The 18,857-nt window shown below is 36.2% G+C and overlaps 1 protein-coding gene across 2 annotated transcripts in view; it reads right to left on the minus strand.

Moving 5' to 3' along the window:
* The window catches only part of CYP7B1 (cytochrome P450 family 7 subfamily B member 1), a 186,236-nt gene that overhangs the window by 16,521 nt on the left and 150,858 nt on the right, over positions 1 to 18,857 (minus strand). For both annotated transcript variants that reach the window (XM_003935531.4, XM_074386700.1), the window contains exons 2-4: positions 16,720 to 16,856; positions 7,764 to 8,351; positions 7,084 to 7,290 (exon numbers count right to left, since the gene is read on the minus strand). In XM_003935531.4, the coding sequence (XP_003935580.1) occupies positions 7,084 to 7,290; positions 7,764 to 8,351; positions 16,720 to 16,856 (932 nt within the window). The remainder of the gene's footprint in view (positions 1 to 7,083; positions 7,291 to 7,763; positions 8,352 to 16,719; positions 16,857 to 18,857) is intronic.

Here is an 18,857-nt window from a genome sequence, read left to right on the forward strand (position 1 = left end):
TAGCCATGGTGATCAGTGGATAGCAGCAATGGATGGAGTGAAATGAACAGCCAGGACCTGCCACAGTGACTGGGGCTAAACAGTGGGCAAGATTAAACAGAAGGTGGCTATAAAAGGGGGAGAAGGGATGGATATGAAGGTGGTGTGCTCTGGAAGGTGTGATGAAATGGAGGGAGGCTCATGATGCGTATGTTTGTGTGTGCGTTTCTACATAACTGTCTTTAAGACAGCTGAGAAGGTAAATAAGAAATTGTGATAATTGTATAATTTGAGGCAAAATCACTAATCCTTAGCTCAACAACTGTATATCTTAAGTAAGGTTAAAAATAAATCTGAATTGGTATAAATGCCTATCTTCATCCTGCATCTTAGACACAGTGTTTGGTTCACTGCTAAAATACAGACATTTAAATTCAGCATTCATATATTCCATAAATGTCTGTTAAGGCCCTACTCTGCTCGGAGCACCGGGCCACTGCAGCTGGTGTGAAGAAGGAACACAGCACACAGACTTGGCCTTCATGGACAATGCAATCTAGGTACTTCAAAGTTGGAAGATACACATAAACAGGAATGCTCACAACAGTCTACTGAAGATATGGCACAATTGCATTTATTTATTTATTTAAAATTGACAAAAATCATATATATTTATGGTGTACAACTTGATGTTTGGAAATATGTATACATTTTGGAATGGTTAAGTCAAATGATGAACATATGCAATTATCTCACATACTGATCAGTTATTTGTGATGAGAACACCTAAAATCTACTCCCTTGGTAATTTGATACTGTACGCTTTCTAATTGGGTAACTCCAATGATGGCATTCAGAAAGCCCATTTTAGTAGAAAGCTATTTTTCATACTGAGGTGAAACTTTCCTCCTTTTAATTTCCACCCTTTATAAAACACACAGGCCAGAAATGTCTAATCATTCTTCCACGTAACAACCCTTTCAAAATATGTAAAGACAACTATCATACCATTTTCTAATTGTGTGTCAGAGAAGATATGGTGTTCAGCCTTTGCCATGCTGGATAAATTTAATTAGTCCATGTACCTCTTAATATTTGGCAGAACTAGGTATGTACTATTTTAGCTGGAAAAGTAGAGAATTATTAATTTCTGTCCCTAGACACCATGCTTCTATTACTATTTTCTGGGAGCAGATGAGCAACAGATTTTTGAAATAATATCACTATTGTTTTAAACTTTCTGATATTCTAGAGATGCCCATTAGAACCACCTGGGATTGTTTAAAAAAATAAATGCCCCATTCCAATCTAATAGAATAGAAACCACTGTATTAACTAAAACCTTTCAATTAGAGGCTTTGAATCTTGGCTGCACATTAGAATCACCTAGGGAGCTTTTAAAGCCATCAGCCTGCACCCCAGACCAATGCAATCAGAATCTTTAAGGGTGGGGCAAGGTATTCCAAGTGTTTAAAGCTTCCCAGGTGGTTCCAATGAGCAATCAAGGCTAAGAACCATTGCTTCAAACCCTTTTCTGCAGAATCACAAGTTTCTCATCCTATTCTTACAAAATTGATATTTATATCTAAATATAGTAATTTGCATTTTAATTAAAGTTGCTTTTCAATCCTTTCTGATTCTGTTTCCAACATTCATTATATTATCTAACCACCTTAGCTTTGTGCTGAGCTGAAAATCTGATGAACACTGAAATCAGTATTTTTCACTTTTTAACTGCTGTTTCCTTATATTACATATAAAATTTACATCACTAAGTTTCTGATGTACCTCTTTGTGGAAGATGCTTCATCCACTTCCTCCAGTTAGAAGTTCCTAAATGAAGTTATATCTTCTATAAATCCTCATCAGAAAAGAGGATGTTTTTAAATGTCACTATTATCTGAATTATGTAAAGTTTTAAGTTTTCAAATACACAATTATTTTATAATATTTGAATGAACTTTTTCAAAATAACACTCATAATCTTTACAAATATACCACACTAATGTAAAATGTTCACAAGGGATACTGTGGGCAGGGGGGCGGATATACAGAAATGCTCTCTACTATCTTTGTAACTTTTCTGTAAATCTAAAACTATTCTACAGTCAAAAGTTCATTTCTGTTAAAAAAAAAAACCCACAAGATTCTCATGTGCACTGCTAGTTCTATCCTTACCCTCAAACACAACTGCATTTGAGAATCAGTAATATGTATCTTATAAAAAATAGTGCTCAAAATCTCCAATCCATTTCTAGAGAATTTTTGTCTGAAGCGACAGTCATTATGGGTAGGCATTAAAGTTAGACCTGGCATCAACTTCTGGTTCTGCCACTATCTAGTTGTATAACTTGAGTTAGTTATGTTTCTGAACCTTGTTATTTAATAATTGAACAAAAATAATAATACTTGAGAATTAAATAACCTAATATACATAAAACACAACACAGTGGCTGGCACATATTCAAATAATAATTATTAATGTTATTCATAATATCTTCTCATGGAGCTAAAAATTCAGCCAACTGTATGATCCTCTGGCCCATGTTGCTTCATCTTGGCCATGTGCATCATGGCTGGCTTTGTAGACTTGAGATACAAAGAATTCCTCTCCCCTCTCAGCTGGGATAATGAGAAAAGATCTCCAGGGCTCTGGTATCAGACAGGCCTGAGAGGAAAAGCGTGGGCCTCGTCAGGAAACCTGAGTTAAAGACCTGCCTTTCTCCTGTATTATCTCCATGATAATAGACAAAGTATTTAGCACCCTGAGAATTTTCTCATCTGTAAAACTGACAAAATAATAGCTGCCACTGTCCTCCAGAGTATCTTGGTGAAGATGACATGAAACAATGTCTATAAGATTGCTTTGATATTGAGAACACTAATATATATAACATAGATTGCATCTAATGATCATTATTATTTGTTATTAAAGGACCTTAATTTTTTTCCTTTCTGTATTCCCCATGCACCAAAACTCACAATCGGCTTCAAAATCTTCCGTTGAATTTCACTGTGGACTCTGCAAGCTTATACTTCTAGAGTTATAATTTATAATACTCTCTTTTTTAAAAAACTATTACAGATTTTGCCCAGTTCCAATTTTAAGGGAGCTCCTTTTACTTTAATATCCCTCAAGTGGACCATGTTTGCAACTTTTCTCAATTTGAGGATAGGTACTGAACAACATTAGGCATCTGCAATTCACCTGAGCCATGCAGCAGTTGCCTTTCATTCTAAACTTGAGAATGTTTTCTCTTGGGGCCGGGCCGGTGGCTCACGCCTGTAATCCCAGCACTTTAGAGGCCGAGGCGAGTGGATCACGAGGTCAAGAGATCAAGACCATCCTGGTCAACATGGTGAAACCCCGTCTCTACTAAAAATACAAAACATTAGCTGGGCATGGTGGCGCATGTCTGTAATCCCAGCTACTCAGGAGGCTGAGGCAGGAGAATTGCCTGAACCCAGGAGGCGGAGGTTGCGGTGAGCCCAGATCACACCATTGCACTCCAGCCTGGGTAACAAGAGCGAAACTCCGTCTCAAAAAAAAAAAAAAAAAAAAAAAAGAGAATGTTTGCTCTTTTCACTGGTGGGTCATAGAAAGAGCACTCCTATAAAGTAATGTCAACTTGAGTATGATGTTCATAAATAATTGCAAATGAAGAAAACAATATAAACCATATGGGGACATCATAGAGGTTAAATGTCATTTTGGTGATAACAACAGATAACATTTATTGAGCCTATACTGTGTGCCACTATATTAAGTTATTTATCTATGTTATTCAAGTAAACCGTTAAGAAGTGGTATTCATCAAGTTTATTTGCAATTGATTTATCAAAATTCCAAGTTTGAGAGCTTTTACTCCTTGCATTATCTTTTTTTTTCTTATCTTTGTCTCTCTGAATTATCTTTTATACTTTTCTTTTCCCTATATCTAAAACATGCAGTTCTAAATCCTATCTCTACCTCAGATTTTTTTTTTTCCGGAATAATTGAAAAATTGTTACTTTTCTCTCAGAGTTTCTCAAACTTCCATTCTACCAGCAGTTTTTCCTATTGAGATTTAAGCCCCAAGTAACAATTTCTGAAACCTCATTATATCTACTAACTTATTTTAAATTTTCATTTAAATTTAATTAAAGTGATCTTAACTAATTATTAATAGATAAAAGGTTTTAGTGAGGTCATGATAAGCATAATCTTAATAAGATACATAAAAATAAAGAATTGTGTTTTCTTTGCCTAAAATAAGAGTACAATGGTTTTGAAGAGAGATTCTCAAGAGCATTGAAAAAAGGACAAATCTATCATAACCTCTTAGAGCAGATGATTGCTTTGAATTACTTAAACAGACTTTGGCAGTCTAACGTTCCTTCTCAATCCTGCTTCATAATCAAAGTGTGCTGACATGCAAAATTTCTGTAAAAAGAAGAACTTCTTTTCTCTTTGCTGTAATAGTATCAAAATTCTCCTTCCTGGTAAAAAGTACAGCATTCATTTTGTTGTTATCTTTTTTCTTCTTATAATAATAAAAGTTTAAGATGTTTTTAAAGACATTGCATTTAAAATACATAGAACTCTTTTTTTTTTTTTAAGAAGACAAGAAGGATAAGCACATAGAGTCATACCATGTGGCACATGGTAAATATTTAATTGTATAAATCTTGCCTTTGCACATATAGTTCATGCTCTTGATATAGAGAAATACAACTGAGCTATGACCATCGGTAGAAGTTATTTGTTGTGTAACTAATTCATATATGTTTTCTCTAATCTGTATAAAACCTTCTATCTTGTGAAAGAAAAAAAATACTATTTTTTAGATCATATTCGGCCCCATCATTTTAAATTCTCGTAATGAACAACACTGGCCTCTGCTGGTAACCGAGGTCATGATGAACCATCCGGGCTGCTGAAGGCACTGCCTTTATCCAGGTGGATATAAACTTGCTTGGGATTTTTATTGTTTTTATTCATTTATTAATGATAGGAGACTTGTAAATTCATGAGAGATTCAAGAATGAAAATCTCTAGCTCTAGCTATGGGCTTAAATGGACTCAAATTATAGTTCTGGAATCTACAATTTCTTCTAGTCTAATAAATGTAAATGTTTCTGCTTTAATACTGAAATTTAAAAATGACCTTTTCTTCTAATAGCAAAAAGTTGAGAGTAAAAAGAGAGTTGATGAATTACAACTAATTTTTATAAGAGTAATAACTACACAGAATACAAACATATATTCTTTGAGGTGTATTTGCCTTACTTTCCAGTATGCATCATCTTATTCATGAAATGCAATGGAAACTGTTTGAATATATGGGAAATGCAATGTAGATCTTGATAGAAATTAAAAATCTGCCAGAAAATACTGTTTATGCCAGTGGAGCAACTATCCAAAATTTTACACAAATTTTCTGTTTGTTCCCCAATAATTTTGCAAACAAAAATAAAAGGATATTTGTATTTTAGTAATGTTGAGATTTTTTTTTTTTTTTTTTTTTTTTGAGACAGAGTTTCGCTCCTGTTACCCAGGCTGGAGTGCAATGGCGCGATCTTGGCTCACCGCAACCTCCGCCTCCTGGGTTCAGGCAATTCTCCTGCCTCAGTCTCCCGAGTAGCTGGGACTACAGGCGTGTGCCACCATGCCTGGCTAATTTTTGTATTTTTAGTAGAGACGGGGTTTCACCATGTTGACCAGGATGGTCTCGATCTCTTGACCTCGTGATCCACCCGCCTCAGCCTCCCAAAGTGCTGGGATTATAGGCGTGAGCCACTGAGCCCGGCCAATGTTGAGATTTTTTAAAGAAAATATAAAATTTATTTGATGACCTATGCTAAAGACACAAAGTATAAGGCAACACATTTTTCCTGATTGACTGCTAGTATAAGGCATGCTTTCAGGCATTGTCTCAGTGGGCCTTAACCTGAGAAGTGAGGACAATCTCTAGAACTCTTGGGCTATTTTTCTCAATGCCCACTGACTGTGAACATGGACCAAACCTGGGAGGGCTTTTGCTCCTGAAAGTTCCCATCAAAGACCCTGGAACATATTTTTAAAAGATAAAATATTGAGACCAACATAGGCTAAAATACTTGTCTACATTGTCAAAGGAGTGAAGAAACAGACATACGTAAACACTCGTTCCTGCATTTGTCCAAAGAGACTTGGAATATTATATCCTAAAGGATACTGCAAGATGAAATGTCAATACAGAAGGAATAGGGAATAACTCATTGAGATGGAATTTAACTTTGGCAGTAGACATTCAATCAGGTAACGGCAGTGAACAGCCTTCTCAAAGTAGTAAAGGGGAACAAAATCTGCTGCAATCAAAAGCTCCAGTTATTGAGGTACAGGTCTATGTAGAAATAGAAAAAAACCTTAGCCACGATCAACCTCAAACATACTTGAAATAGTGACCATGTGTATCTCATGAGTCAGTGAATATGTTATAAAATATCAGCGTTTCACAGAATTAGTTTGTAGTTGTTGCTTTTTCTTTTCTTTTGCTCCCTTCCTGCCTTCCTTCCCTTCCTCCCTCCTTCCTTTCTTCTTTTCTATCTTTTCCTTCCTTTCTTTTTTTTGTGTTTAAATCATTAACTTCCAGTGGAAAACATTTTTTCTATATTTTTGAGAATCACACACTCCATAAAACACTCTAACCTGGGCTTGAAAATACAGACATCATTTAGGGGAAGAAATACAACTCGCACACAGGGTGCCTTTTGCAATACTTTCTTTTTTGGTCCCCAAATACTTCTTGACGAGATAGTGCAGCAGTGTTTGGAAAGCATTAGCACATCAACAGATGCTCAGAATCAAATGATTTAATAGGCATAAACTTTTTTTTCAAGTAATTGCAAAGCTTTGGTTTAGCCTTTTGCATACCTTGCATAGTTAATTACCTAGGCCTTAATGTTTACATGCAATGAAAGTATCTACGGCTATAAACTACATAATTTATAATTGATGTAAATGGGTGTTATTATGTCAATTAGGCAGCTGTGTCCTCTACCTCTTGGTAAACAGCTATGAGTGATAAACTGAGTTTGCAGAAAGGTACCTTCTTTTCTTCATAACAGATAAAAATAAATTACCTAGGCAGATCAGGCTGTCCAATTGTTCTCTGGTGAGGTAGATGGGAAATCCAGACCCTTTCTTTTGACCTGTTGACTGCAGCAAACGGTCAATTTCGTCACGCACTGCTGCCATTGCTTCTGGGTGCCGCAGAAGATAATACATTGCCCAGAACATAGCTGGAATAGTGTTTGCCACAGAGGCCCAGAGAAAGCCTAAATGATGTGCTGGGAGAAAATAAGTGAAAAGGAAGATTAATAGCGTTTATTACACTGATTAGATTTGCAGTGTGCTAATTAAAAGATGTTAGGACACAGACCCAGCCAAGGATCAGTGCATGCTAATGAGAACCAATAGGCTTCTGAAGTCTAATTTTCTGCTTAATGAGAATAGTTTAAAATGTAATGCGTATGGGGGGGCGAGGTGGTGGTGGATGAGATAAGAGGAGTAAATGCAGCTTAGTTATACTCTTTCTCATTATCACCATTAAGTATCTTGTTTTACCACCTCAGCAAAAAAAAAAAAAAAAAAAAAAAAAAAATCAATTATCACAGACGGTAGTATCAGAGTAAAACATTTTATCATTAGCCAATTAGAAAGAGCATAAAAAATTTTCAAGGTCGTCATTTTATCTTTTTATTTCAAAGGTCTATTGTAAATTATTTTGTTTTAGGCCAAGTACTCACTCAGAAGTTCTTACCTCCTATTTCAAGGTCCTCATGCACATAGTATTTCTCTAGGACATCTTGCCTGCTTTGTAAAATTTCTGACCATCCTTGCATCTTGGCTAAGTTTTCTGATGACAAGCATTTTATAATTTTCTTCCTAATAGACTTGATATTTCCTAGAAGCTCAATGGGTATGTCAGATACTAAATATGTAAAATTGTCATCAAATTTTAAAAAATCATCTCTTAGCTCATTAACAAATTTGTTGTTGTCACAAACAAGTTTTCCATATATAGTTGTAAATGTGATATCAAATATTATTGAGCTGCAGAATGCATACAATTGTACCGTGTCCCAACTTGTGGTTTTTAATAGCTGGGATTCAAACACTTGTTTGAGATTCTGCATCATGCTTTCCAAGAGTATGTCCAAAGACTTGCCTTGCAAAAATTGATAGCAGAGGTGAAGCTCATCATTCATGTTATGATTTTTTTGCAACTGACTGACGCTAAATGCTTTACCTACTAATTCATCAGAAAATACTCTAAAGCTTAATTGTTTCTGATTTTTTATCACTAGCTGATACTGCAAGGGGTCCAGGATAAATGTTATGTACTTCCCTAAAAAAAAAAGAGAGAGAGAAAGAGAGAATATGAGTTCATTTGTTAATAAAACAGAAATAAAGATCACAAGTTTAAAAATATTTTAATTAAAATTAGGAAGATCCTAGTAACTAAGGCACAAAGTTTAATACTAATCCATTTCATTCAAAAGTACACTACATGTTTCCTTTTTAAAATGGAAGATGGTGGAAAACACTCTAGAAACATGAAGTTAAATATCCTGAAGTTCTTACTAACCTGTCAAAAGATGGTTTACTCTTCAAATTTTTATTTTAACTAAAAAGTACCTGAACATTTTAAATATCCTTTAAATATTCTCATAATCCCTTGACTTAAATACTTCTCATATTTTTCCCTCAGTAAAACAGAAAAAAAATTTAAACACGCCATTCCATTTCTGAGTATATACTTCATAAACAGCCTTTTCATACTTAGGTGTCATCTCAGTTTTGTTCAAGTACAATAATTTTAACTCAAATAAATGACCACACTGTATGGAGCAAGTACTCACAAATAAATGTCAATACTAGCAAAAATCCACAAATGCCAGAATTTTCATTTTTATAGATGAGGGAGATTAGATAACATGTTCAAAGTCACATATTGACTCGTGACTGACACAGGATTCCAAACTAGAACACATCCATACATCCATTGATTCAGAAATTCATTCACCACATTTATTAAGATCCAGACACTCGGTTGGATCCCTTTCCTCTAGAGATACAATGATGTAGAGAAATCATTGCATCTCTATGAATTGTGCCATGGCAGAGGTAAAACACAGCATAAGGGAAGCAGAGAGTGGAATTTGCTTCAGTCTGCCTGAAGTTATCAGCAAGGGTTCCTTGAGGTGGTGACATTTGCCTTTTCCACACATCAGCGTTGTCCAAACTTACGATTTAAAAAGTTGGGATGCTTGTGAAAAATAGATTCCTGCAAGATTCTGATTCAAAAGGTTTGGAGGGGGTCCTGCAAGTGTCCTTTTTGATAAGGTCCTCAAGTGATTTTTTTTTTTTTTTTTTTTTGAGACGGAGTTTTGCTCTTGTTACCCAGGCTGGAGTGCAATGGCGCGATCTTGGCTCACCTCAACCTCTGCCTCCTGGGTTCAGGCAATTCTCCTGCCTCAACCTCCCAAGTAGCTGGGATTACAGGCAAGCCCCACCATGCCCAGCTAATTTTTTGTATTTTTAGTAGAGACGGGGTTTCACCATGTTGACCAGGATGGTCTCGATCTCTTGACCTTGTGATCCACTCGCCTTGGCCTCCCAAAGTGCTGGGATTACAGGCTTGAGCCACCGCGCCCGGCTCAAGTGATTCTTATAATGAGGCACTTTGAGGAACACGGTCATACTACGGGCTATCTCTCAAAATTGGCAGAGACCTTGAAGAATTGCTAGCGTACCCTCGAATGTATCAGTTGATAAAGGTGAAGAAAGTCAAGAGAGGTTAATGGTCAAGATCATGCTGCCATGTTCAGTGGCAGATCCTTGGTGAGAATTTACTCCCCATGCACTATTCTTTGTCTTCTCACTGGTGTGCTGTTTTAAGATTCCTTCTAATTAGAAATACTAAGCAGATAGTATTCAATGACATTTAATGTTTTTCCTATAGAGAACTGGCATAAACTTTAGATGATCCTAAAAACTTTAACATCTACTTATTTATTGTCTTCATGTCATTATTCCTGTGTGTGTATGTGTGTGTTGCTTTGTCAGCAGAACAACTTCTCACTTGTTATTTATGGTAACTCAAACGGCATCACGGAAATTTAATTCAATTTGGTACAATATATTTCAAATACAGTTTTGAAATAATTTTCAACCTAATCCTAGAAACAGATTAATATGTTTTTGTCTCACAATTTTGAAACACAACTTAAATTTTTAATATAGATGAACATACATGTGTTGTGCTATGATTTGTTTCTAAAAATGACTCGATGACTTGAATTTTATTCACTCATTTTCCCCTTGATTAAGTCAATAATGTGAGGGGATCTAGGAATGTAAGTAAACCAAGAAGTGGCTATTCATTCTGGTCAGATCCCAAAGCTGACTTCTACAAGGTAAACTAAATTTATGTGTGTGTGTGCGTGTGCGCGCTCTGGGGAGAGCATAAAGGAGTCAACCTGATTTAGGCATATTTTATGACACCTGTTTTGCCATAGCAGCTTAATTAAGTAAAATTGCCAGCATCTGCCTGACAAATAATTGGAAAAAAAATCAATTCTCTCATTTTGCAAAAGATAGAATCTTAGGCAAAGTTGTGTATTTTCACAGGTGGTGACTCATACTTTTCTCCTTTCACTAAATAAAAGGATTTTGCTAACTATCTTTGGAGTTATTTTAAATTAATCCCTAATATTAAGAGAGTGTATTAAAGATACAATTTGTAAAACACAAATCTTTAGAGAATATTTTGAAGTTTTTCCTACAGTTTTCTATATTCATCTAAATCTAAGTGGAAAGAGAAAACTATACTCAGACATGACATCATGAGCTACCTGTTATTGGGCCTATTGAAGTAGAGGCTGTATGCCTCTTACATTTTTTGTTTTGTCTATAATAATTACAAATACACACATTCATTCTTGTTCTCTCTCTTTCTCTTTTTTTTTTTTTTTTTTTTTTGAGACGGAGTTTTGCTCTTGTTACCCAGGCTGGAGTGCAATGGCGCGATCTCGGCTCACCGCAACCTCCGCCTCCTGGGCTCAGGCAATTCTCCTGCCTCAGCCTCCTGAGTAGCTGGGATTACAGGCATGCGCCACCACGCCCAGCTAATTTTTTGTATTTTTAGTAGAGACGGGGTTTCACCATGTTGACCAGGATGGTCTCGATCTCTTGACCTCGTGATCCACCCGCCTCGGCCTTCCAAAGTGCTGGGATTACAGGCTTGAGCCACCGCGTCCGGCCAGCTCTCTCTTTCTCTATTTCCTCCTCTCTCCTATCACCACCCCTTTGGGAATGAGGGCCTGGAAAAAAACAATGAGGTTAACTTCAAATAAAAGGAATAAAAGTTGAGTGTGAATAAAATGGTTCGTGTTAGCAACAAATTATTAATATATTGTTTTTTAAAAAATATAAGCAGTTGTTTGTATATTGGTTCTTTATGAAAATCAGTACTGATTAGCTTTGTTTGTAGATCTAATCTCACTCCTTTCAGGGAGCTATTCACTCTAGGATCTGTATTTTCTCTTTCTCATTCTTATTTCAGTGTCCTTCAACATCAAGGCTTTGTGTTTTACCTACTATCTTTTTGATTGAGATGTGAATTGATTTAGAAGAAGATGTTTTGATTTTCTGGATTTTACTTTTCAAGTGGGTTTGGAAGTACTAATAACCCTGGAGATGTTAGCTGGCTTTCCAACTTTTAATCTTCAGTATAAACAATTTAAGCTAAGTTTTCCAAAATTAATATTAATTTAAACCATCTGTCCACCATCTGCTAATGTGAGATGCAAAACCAGAGTTTCTTTGTGATCTTTAATCAGACAGTTAGGAAAACTCATATACATTCATAAAATGAATTTAAATTTCCTAACAAAGGAAATCTTCTGAAAAGGTATTCTGAAGGCTGTGTATTCTTGCAGCAAAATTAACTTTTGCTCCAGTGTGATTTTATGTAAATGAATGGCCAGTGTCAGCAGGCATGTTACCTAGTTTACAAAGATCACAAGGCAAAAAAAACACCCTTTGCCATGTTTTCCAAAGAGAAGAGAATGCTGTCAGCAGTTGATATGAAATATTGATTTAAAGAATTTCAGAATTTCCATTTGTCTAAAACATAAATGTCAAAATGGGGTCCATATCTGCAAAAAAATACAATATAAATCATTATTAGATGCAGTAATTTGAAGTTGGGTCAAAATTTCTGACATTTTCCTTGCCAATCATTTCATTCTCTTCCCTTTTTAGGAGCTAACTGGCCTGACAATATTAACTCTAGCATTCCTGTACAACCTGCACAAGAGCCTTCATCACCTCAGTAGCTTTTCCACTTCCTTTAAAATTAATTCCTTAGGAAGGTAAAGCTACGTAATTCAAAGTATGCTGATAAATGCATTTTAAAAAATTCAGTCATTCACCCTAATGTCAAACAAAAAGTTTTGACAGCTGGATCATTATAAATTGAATTTTGATGTTTTAATTTCAGATATTTGGTGCTATACAAAGAGATATCCATGAGAATTGGCTGCTTGGCATAGAAGTGTCCCATACAAAAAAGATATAATGAAGGCCAGAGGATCACTTGAGGTCAGGAGTTCAAGACAAACCTGGGCAACATAGGGACACCCCATCTCTACAAAAGAAAATCCTTAAAAAAATTAGCCAAGTGTGGTGGCACACACCTGTGTCCCAGCTACTCAGGAATCCAAGGTGGGAAGATCACTTGAGCCCAGAAATTTAGAGCTGCAGTGAATTATAATTATGCTACTACACTCCAGCATGGGTGACAGAGGGAGACCCTATCTCCAAAAAAAAAAGAGACAAATTTGAATTTTAACAATTTTCATCATTAGACGCTTTTAATCTCTGTGGTTAGTTTGTTTTTCAAAAGAATTTTTTTTAATCTCAAGCTGAAAATACCAGTTGGGAGACTGAAATATGAGTCAACTTTGTACTTTATGAGGATGGCCACATGTACATATCCCCTCTCTTATTAGGAAGATTTCACTAGCTGCTGACAGTGATGTACAGTGGTGCTTTGCTGGGGTGACATCTAGGGAAAATGATTCCGCTGCAGCACCACACAAAACCAATTAGAGAACTATTTTCTGAGACAGGTCAAGAATTTACATGGTTTCTCATGAAAAGATGTACCTTTTAATTTCTTTATTAAGATGACATCTGTGTCCCTTGAGACTTTTGGGGATGACAATCATTTGCCCATCATGCAAGAACATACACTCAGTGAAATCACATTATGAGACAAGAGCAGAAGACTTTGTTCTTCATTTCACATTTTCTAAATGAGCTCCTTTGAAAACTGATTGTTAGAATGATATACATTAACAGGATTCCTTGACAAGAATTTATTCAAATTCAAGTAAGAAGCAACAGGGAGGTATTGTGCACATTTAACTGTAGTTGTCTAATGCAGAGTTCAAAAACATAACCATGGTCAAATTATTTAGATGTTAGAAATTCAGCAGCTTCGTGGTACATGAGCTTAAGAAATCAAGTGTCAGCAAAAATTGGCTATTTTTTGGAAAGTGAATAAAGTTATTCAAATCTGCCACAACTTTCTGCATAATCATCTTTGGTTATTTTTGTACACTGTTATTAAAAAAAGAAAAACTGAACATTTTAATTACTTGTTCTATCTACTCATTAGAAATATCAGCATTATTTAAAGTAAGAATGAACAATATGTTTCTGACGCCATAAAGCCCAAGGCTCACTTAGAGGAGAAGCACCAGCTCAGGTCTTTATTTGTACAGTATTCCAGTGTTTCATCAGCTCTAAGGTATTAGGGGTTTCCCCAGCTAATATTTGTTGATAATCAGTCCGTTCTGAGCTCTAGACTAAATGTTGACAGTAGAGAAGCTAACAGAATAATGAAGGGAGACAGATAAGTGAATTGGCAATAAATTCACAATATATTAAATGCTCCTACAGAAGTGATACTGGGAGTAACTGGACCCTGGAGATGAGGCACCAAACATAGGAGGAGTCAGCAAAGGCTCTTGAGAGGAATTAATGTGTGACTCTGGCCTGAAAAGATGAGTCCATGTCTGTGAAGTAAACACCAATATTCTGGCAGAAAGAAGAGCAAGAGAAAGAAAACCTGAGGCCCCACTGTGTTTGGTGTGTAAGGAGGGAATTTCAAACAACATGGTGCATTCACAGTGTGTGAAGCACAAGGTGAGCAGCAGGAAGAGACTGGGATGGAAAGGCCAGTGAAGACCCGATCTTGGGGAACCTCATGAAGACTCTGGTATATACTACAATCCCTCTGTTTCTAAGATGCATGATTTTTTTCCATGTTAATTTTTCTTAAATCAGAGTGTATACAATTATTTCTGAAAGAGACTTAGCCAGCTTCCAGGCAAAGGAGTAAGTTTTGATGAAACTGGTACTGTCTATCCATGGGAGAAGTCAATCATGCTGATAATTTCCTCCATTTCTATCATTTCTCCCAAATACTGTGTTAAAATGGTAGCACTGAAATTAAGTCACTGTGGTTTCCAAAGTTTGCCTCTGACCCTCAGCAAAGTAGTTACAGGCAGAAAAAAATTACGGCTCTCTAAGAATAGAGCAAAAACTTCCAAAGCTGGTTGAAGGAAGGTTTAAGACTTGAGCTAAGAAAAGGCATGCATGTAGAAGACCAAGATAAAGAACGAGAAGGGGCAGTGAGGGGAGTAAAGGAATAGTAGAGTATTTCAGGAAGGAACAAGAGATCAGCACTGTAGAGAGGTCTACATAGGTGGACCAAGGAATAACTTCAGTAATGCTGAAGGCTGGTTATAGTTAGGAGGGCTCTAGGAGATATACAACTAGAGACAGCAAATAAATGCAAATCTCTTGAAAGAGCTGGATGCAAAAGAAAAGGAGAAAGTAACTAGAGGAGAACCTTAGGCATGGTTATAAGCGATGGGAAAAACCCAAGTAATTAAAACATGAAGAATGCATGTGTGGGAGGAATGAGTCAAGATGTACCAGCCCAGAGGAGGCAGGAAGAAAAGGTCATGGGGACCTGGAGATGGAGTGTCTTGAACATTCTTCAAAATTAGAGAAAAGGTGGTAGATCATTGGGAAATGTTGGTATGTTTGGTAGATATCTGAGGGATATTATACTGGATGTCTTCAGTTACCTTATGAAGGAAGGAGAGTGAAATTCTGGAGTGTTACCAGAGCCCCATTGAGAGTGGGGAGTGAGACTCAGCCTCTTCTTGCCCTCCCACTGGCCATATTCAGCAAGCAAAGGAGTGTGGGTAATCTCATGTGTAGCAATCGGCTTTCAGAGCATAGACAGGACATGCAGCAGCAAAGAGAGAGAATAGCTAGCATGGGCCATAAACTGATGTGGAAGATTGGGCACAAAGATGGCTATGATGAATTCCTTCCATCTCTCTATATGTGCTCCCATGCAATGTGACTCTGCCAATCTTTCCAGGGAGAGGTGGAGTCTCTTTCCCTGCCTTTGAATCTGGGCTGCACTGTGACTCGCTCTAACTAATAGAATGTGGTGGAAATGAGGTTTTGCAATATCTGTGCCTAGGCCTCAAGAGAACTTGCAGCTTTTTCTGTCAATCTCTTGAGACACTAACTGACATGTAAGGAACTTTTCTTGAGGATGAAAGACCATGTGGACAAGGCGGCCCACCCAGGCACGTGATGAGACCATCTTGGATCACCCAGCCCCCATCCAGAGTCCAGATGAGTCAAGCCACACAAGTGACTCAGGCCAGACCAGTTGTTTCTTTAAGTCATTAAACTTTTTGTTACTCAGCAATAGATAGCTGATACAGCTAGATAGTTTGGGTCCTAAAAAAAAAAGTGAGCTAGGAGCAATCCAGCTTCTCCTCTCAGTCCTAGAATGTTTGGGGTGTGTAGCAGTCTTACTGGTTTTTGCTTCATTTGTCTGGGTGTTTTGGTATGTATTTTATTAAAGTTCAAAGGGCAATGAAAGTTTTAAAATGAAAAATACATTCTTGACCAGTTGTTGCTGGAGACTCAGAGGCAGGGAAAGAAGAATGAATAGGTGAAGCATAGGAAATTTTTAGGGGAGTAAAGCTACTCCATATGATACTCTGATGGTGGATACATGTCATTATACATTTGTGAAAACCCAAAGAACTACACAACACAAGGGTAGACTGTAATGTAAATTATGAATTTTTAATAATGGATCAATACTGGCTCATCAGTTGTAACAAATATACTACATAGATAGAATGAGGGAAACTGTGATTGGAGAGGGGGGTATATAGGAACTCTCTAAACTACTAAATTTTCTGTAAACTTAAAACTGCTCTACAAAGACCATTAATTTTAAAAATACATTCTAGCTTTTGTATAGTTACACACACACACACACACACACACATATACACACACACACACACACACACACATACATATATATATTTTTTCTTTTTACCATTCTTAAAACCAAACCAAAATGACAGGCGATGGCTGGCGAGCTAGGTTCCCTAAGTACCATGAAGAGAGGGCTGTAATTTAATTTTTAATGTGAGGATTGCCGAACTAAAAATAATTTTCTTTCACATTAACTCTACAAAATAAAACAAAAATATACAAATATTCTACATTTTCTACATTTTGCCTGGAGAAAAACAGAAAGACATTAAAGTGAAAAATTACATCATATATAAGGCATTTATAAAAGAACTTCTTACCACCAAGAAGAACAGTGAAAGTGTCACCATGTTGCTTTTGAAGAGTTTTCATGAACCTTAAGGGGTCTTTTCGTAATTCCAGGACCACTCCAAAATAAGGAAGCCAACCTTTTATCAGTGGAGGCTCACCGGGTCTCCTATAAGAAAAAAAAAAAAAAAAAAAAGATAAAAGAATGAAAAAAAAAATCAAATCATTCTTATTCTAATACAGGAGGGTTATTTATTGAATCTAGAAGTTTAATGCATGAATTGCACTGCTTTTTTCTATTCTCTTACTCATTGATTCTTATTTCATCATAGTCATGAGTTTACTGAGGTTCTCCAGTATGTATGATTCAATGCATAACTTCTGGTGAGCAACTTTTTATTTCAATAGTTTTAGGGGATCAGGTAGTTTCTGGTTACAAGGACAAGTTCTTTAGTTGTGATTTCTCAGATTTTGGTTCACTCATCACCCAAGCAGTGCAACTGTACCCAATGTGTAGTCTTTTATTCCTCACCCCCATCCCAGCCTTTCCCGAGCCCCCTCCACTGAGTCCGCAAAGTCCATTATGTCATTCTTATGCCTTTGCATCCTGATGAGCAAATTTTTGAAGGAATTGTGTCTTGCAAGGCCTGTATGGCTGCTTAATAGTTACATTACAATCCGTTTTATTTATTTCTTATTCTGTTTTCCATCATCATAAGTAGGTACCTGTGACTATGGGGATCTCTAGGAAACTAAATCAACTGTTTGACATAATTTACTCTATAATATTGTTAGTTTGGTATAATACTGATAAAAAAACAAATGATCAGCTGCCTGATTTTATTGGTCTTTCACAAGTCATGGTACAAATGCTGCTTGATCAATTTAGTCAATAAGACTTAAACTTAGTTTTGACTAATATTTGCATTTTCTACTATGTGCTTGGTGATGTGCAGTGGAACAGGCCAAATCTAAGTTCTAGTCAAGCTGCTGTCAGAAACCATTAAACAATGTATTTTAATTACTGATTATTTTGTTTTCTATTTAGCATAGTGTTTTTTAATGTGTGTAGACCAAGTAAGACTAACTCTACTTCATTTTAAATTCCAACTCATTTACAGGCATTTAGGTCTTTCCACAAATAAAGGCTTCAAGTTTTTTTCTTTTTTTTAAATCTTAAGAAACCTTCAATTATATTCTTATGCCATAAAGGTGTGGAGGGACAATGCATTACGGAATTTGAGGATTTTTAAACCGCTTAAGTGTACTTAACATAGTAAATGGAGATGTGTTCTTTAGGATGTGCAAGTCATATTGAAGTACTTATTGTGCAATTTTTCACTGAATTGACTGATCACCGAGTTTAGAACTAGATGGCATTCTGGAGGCTTTCATGCAATTTCTCATTTTTACAGGTAAGAGTTCTCAAGGCCTAAGAGGTCAACAAATTTCCCTAAAGTCATGAAACTATGTAAGGACAAGCTGAGCACCAGGATGCAAGACCTGGAGTCCCACAGCTGCACTCTGACCCCTACAGGAACATTAGTCAGTCAACCTGTGCACCTAGGGAAGAAAAAAACCATCAAAGCGCTCACTTGTTAGAGCTAACAGACATTGTACATGTGAATCTGAGGCCTCTTGCTGTGCCTTGGGTGTTAGACGTTGGATAGTTTAGTTGCCAAAGTAAAGCTCTTTGTTATCAGATGTGAATTAGACTGGAAATGCATGATCAGAAGAGAAACAATAACCTTAAGTTGAGAATTATGAAAATCTCCATATTATTTCTTTGAGGTCTATTTTAATATATTCTTTCATAACGTTTTTTGTTCGAACTACAAATGAATAAGATTATTTGTTAAATTTTACTAATTTGTATTTTTCAATGTACAAAGCATCCTTCAGAAAACTATCCATTAAAAAACAAGTTTTTTCTTTGTTGTTCTGTGATCTTGGCAAGACTATACTTGAAAATTTCTTCCTAGTTATGTATTTGGTGAACTCAATCTGATTTAAAGTAAAAAAGGTAAAAAGAAAAACAGAAAACAAAGCCATTTTATCCTAGATAGGATTAAAACAAACATTCCAAAAGAACTCTGATTCTGGAGCCCATCTGGGAAGATGACTTGTGCTACATGCAATGCAACCCATTTTGATTAATCACAAGATATTA

The sequence above is a fragment of the Saimiri boliviensis genome, chromosome 15 (assembly GCF_048565385.1).
Source record: "Saimiri boliviensis isolate mSaiBol1 chromosome 15, mSaiBol1.pri, whole genome shotgun sequence".
Taxonomy (NCBI): Eukaryota; Metazoa; Chordata; class Mammalia; order Primates; family Cebidae; genus Saimiri; species Saimiri boliviensis.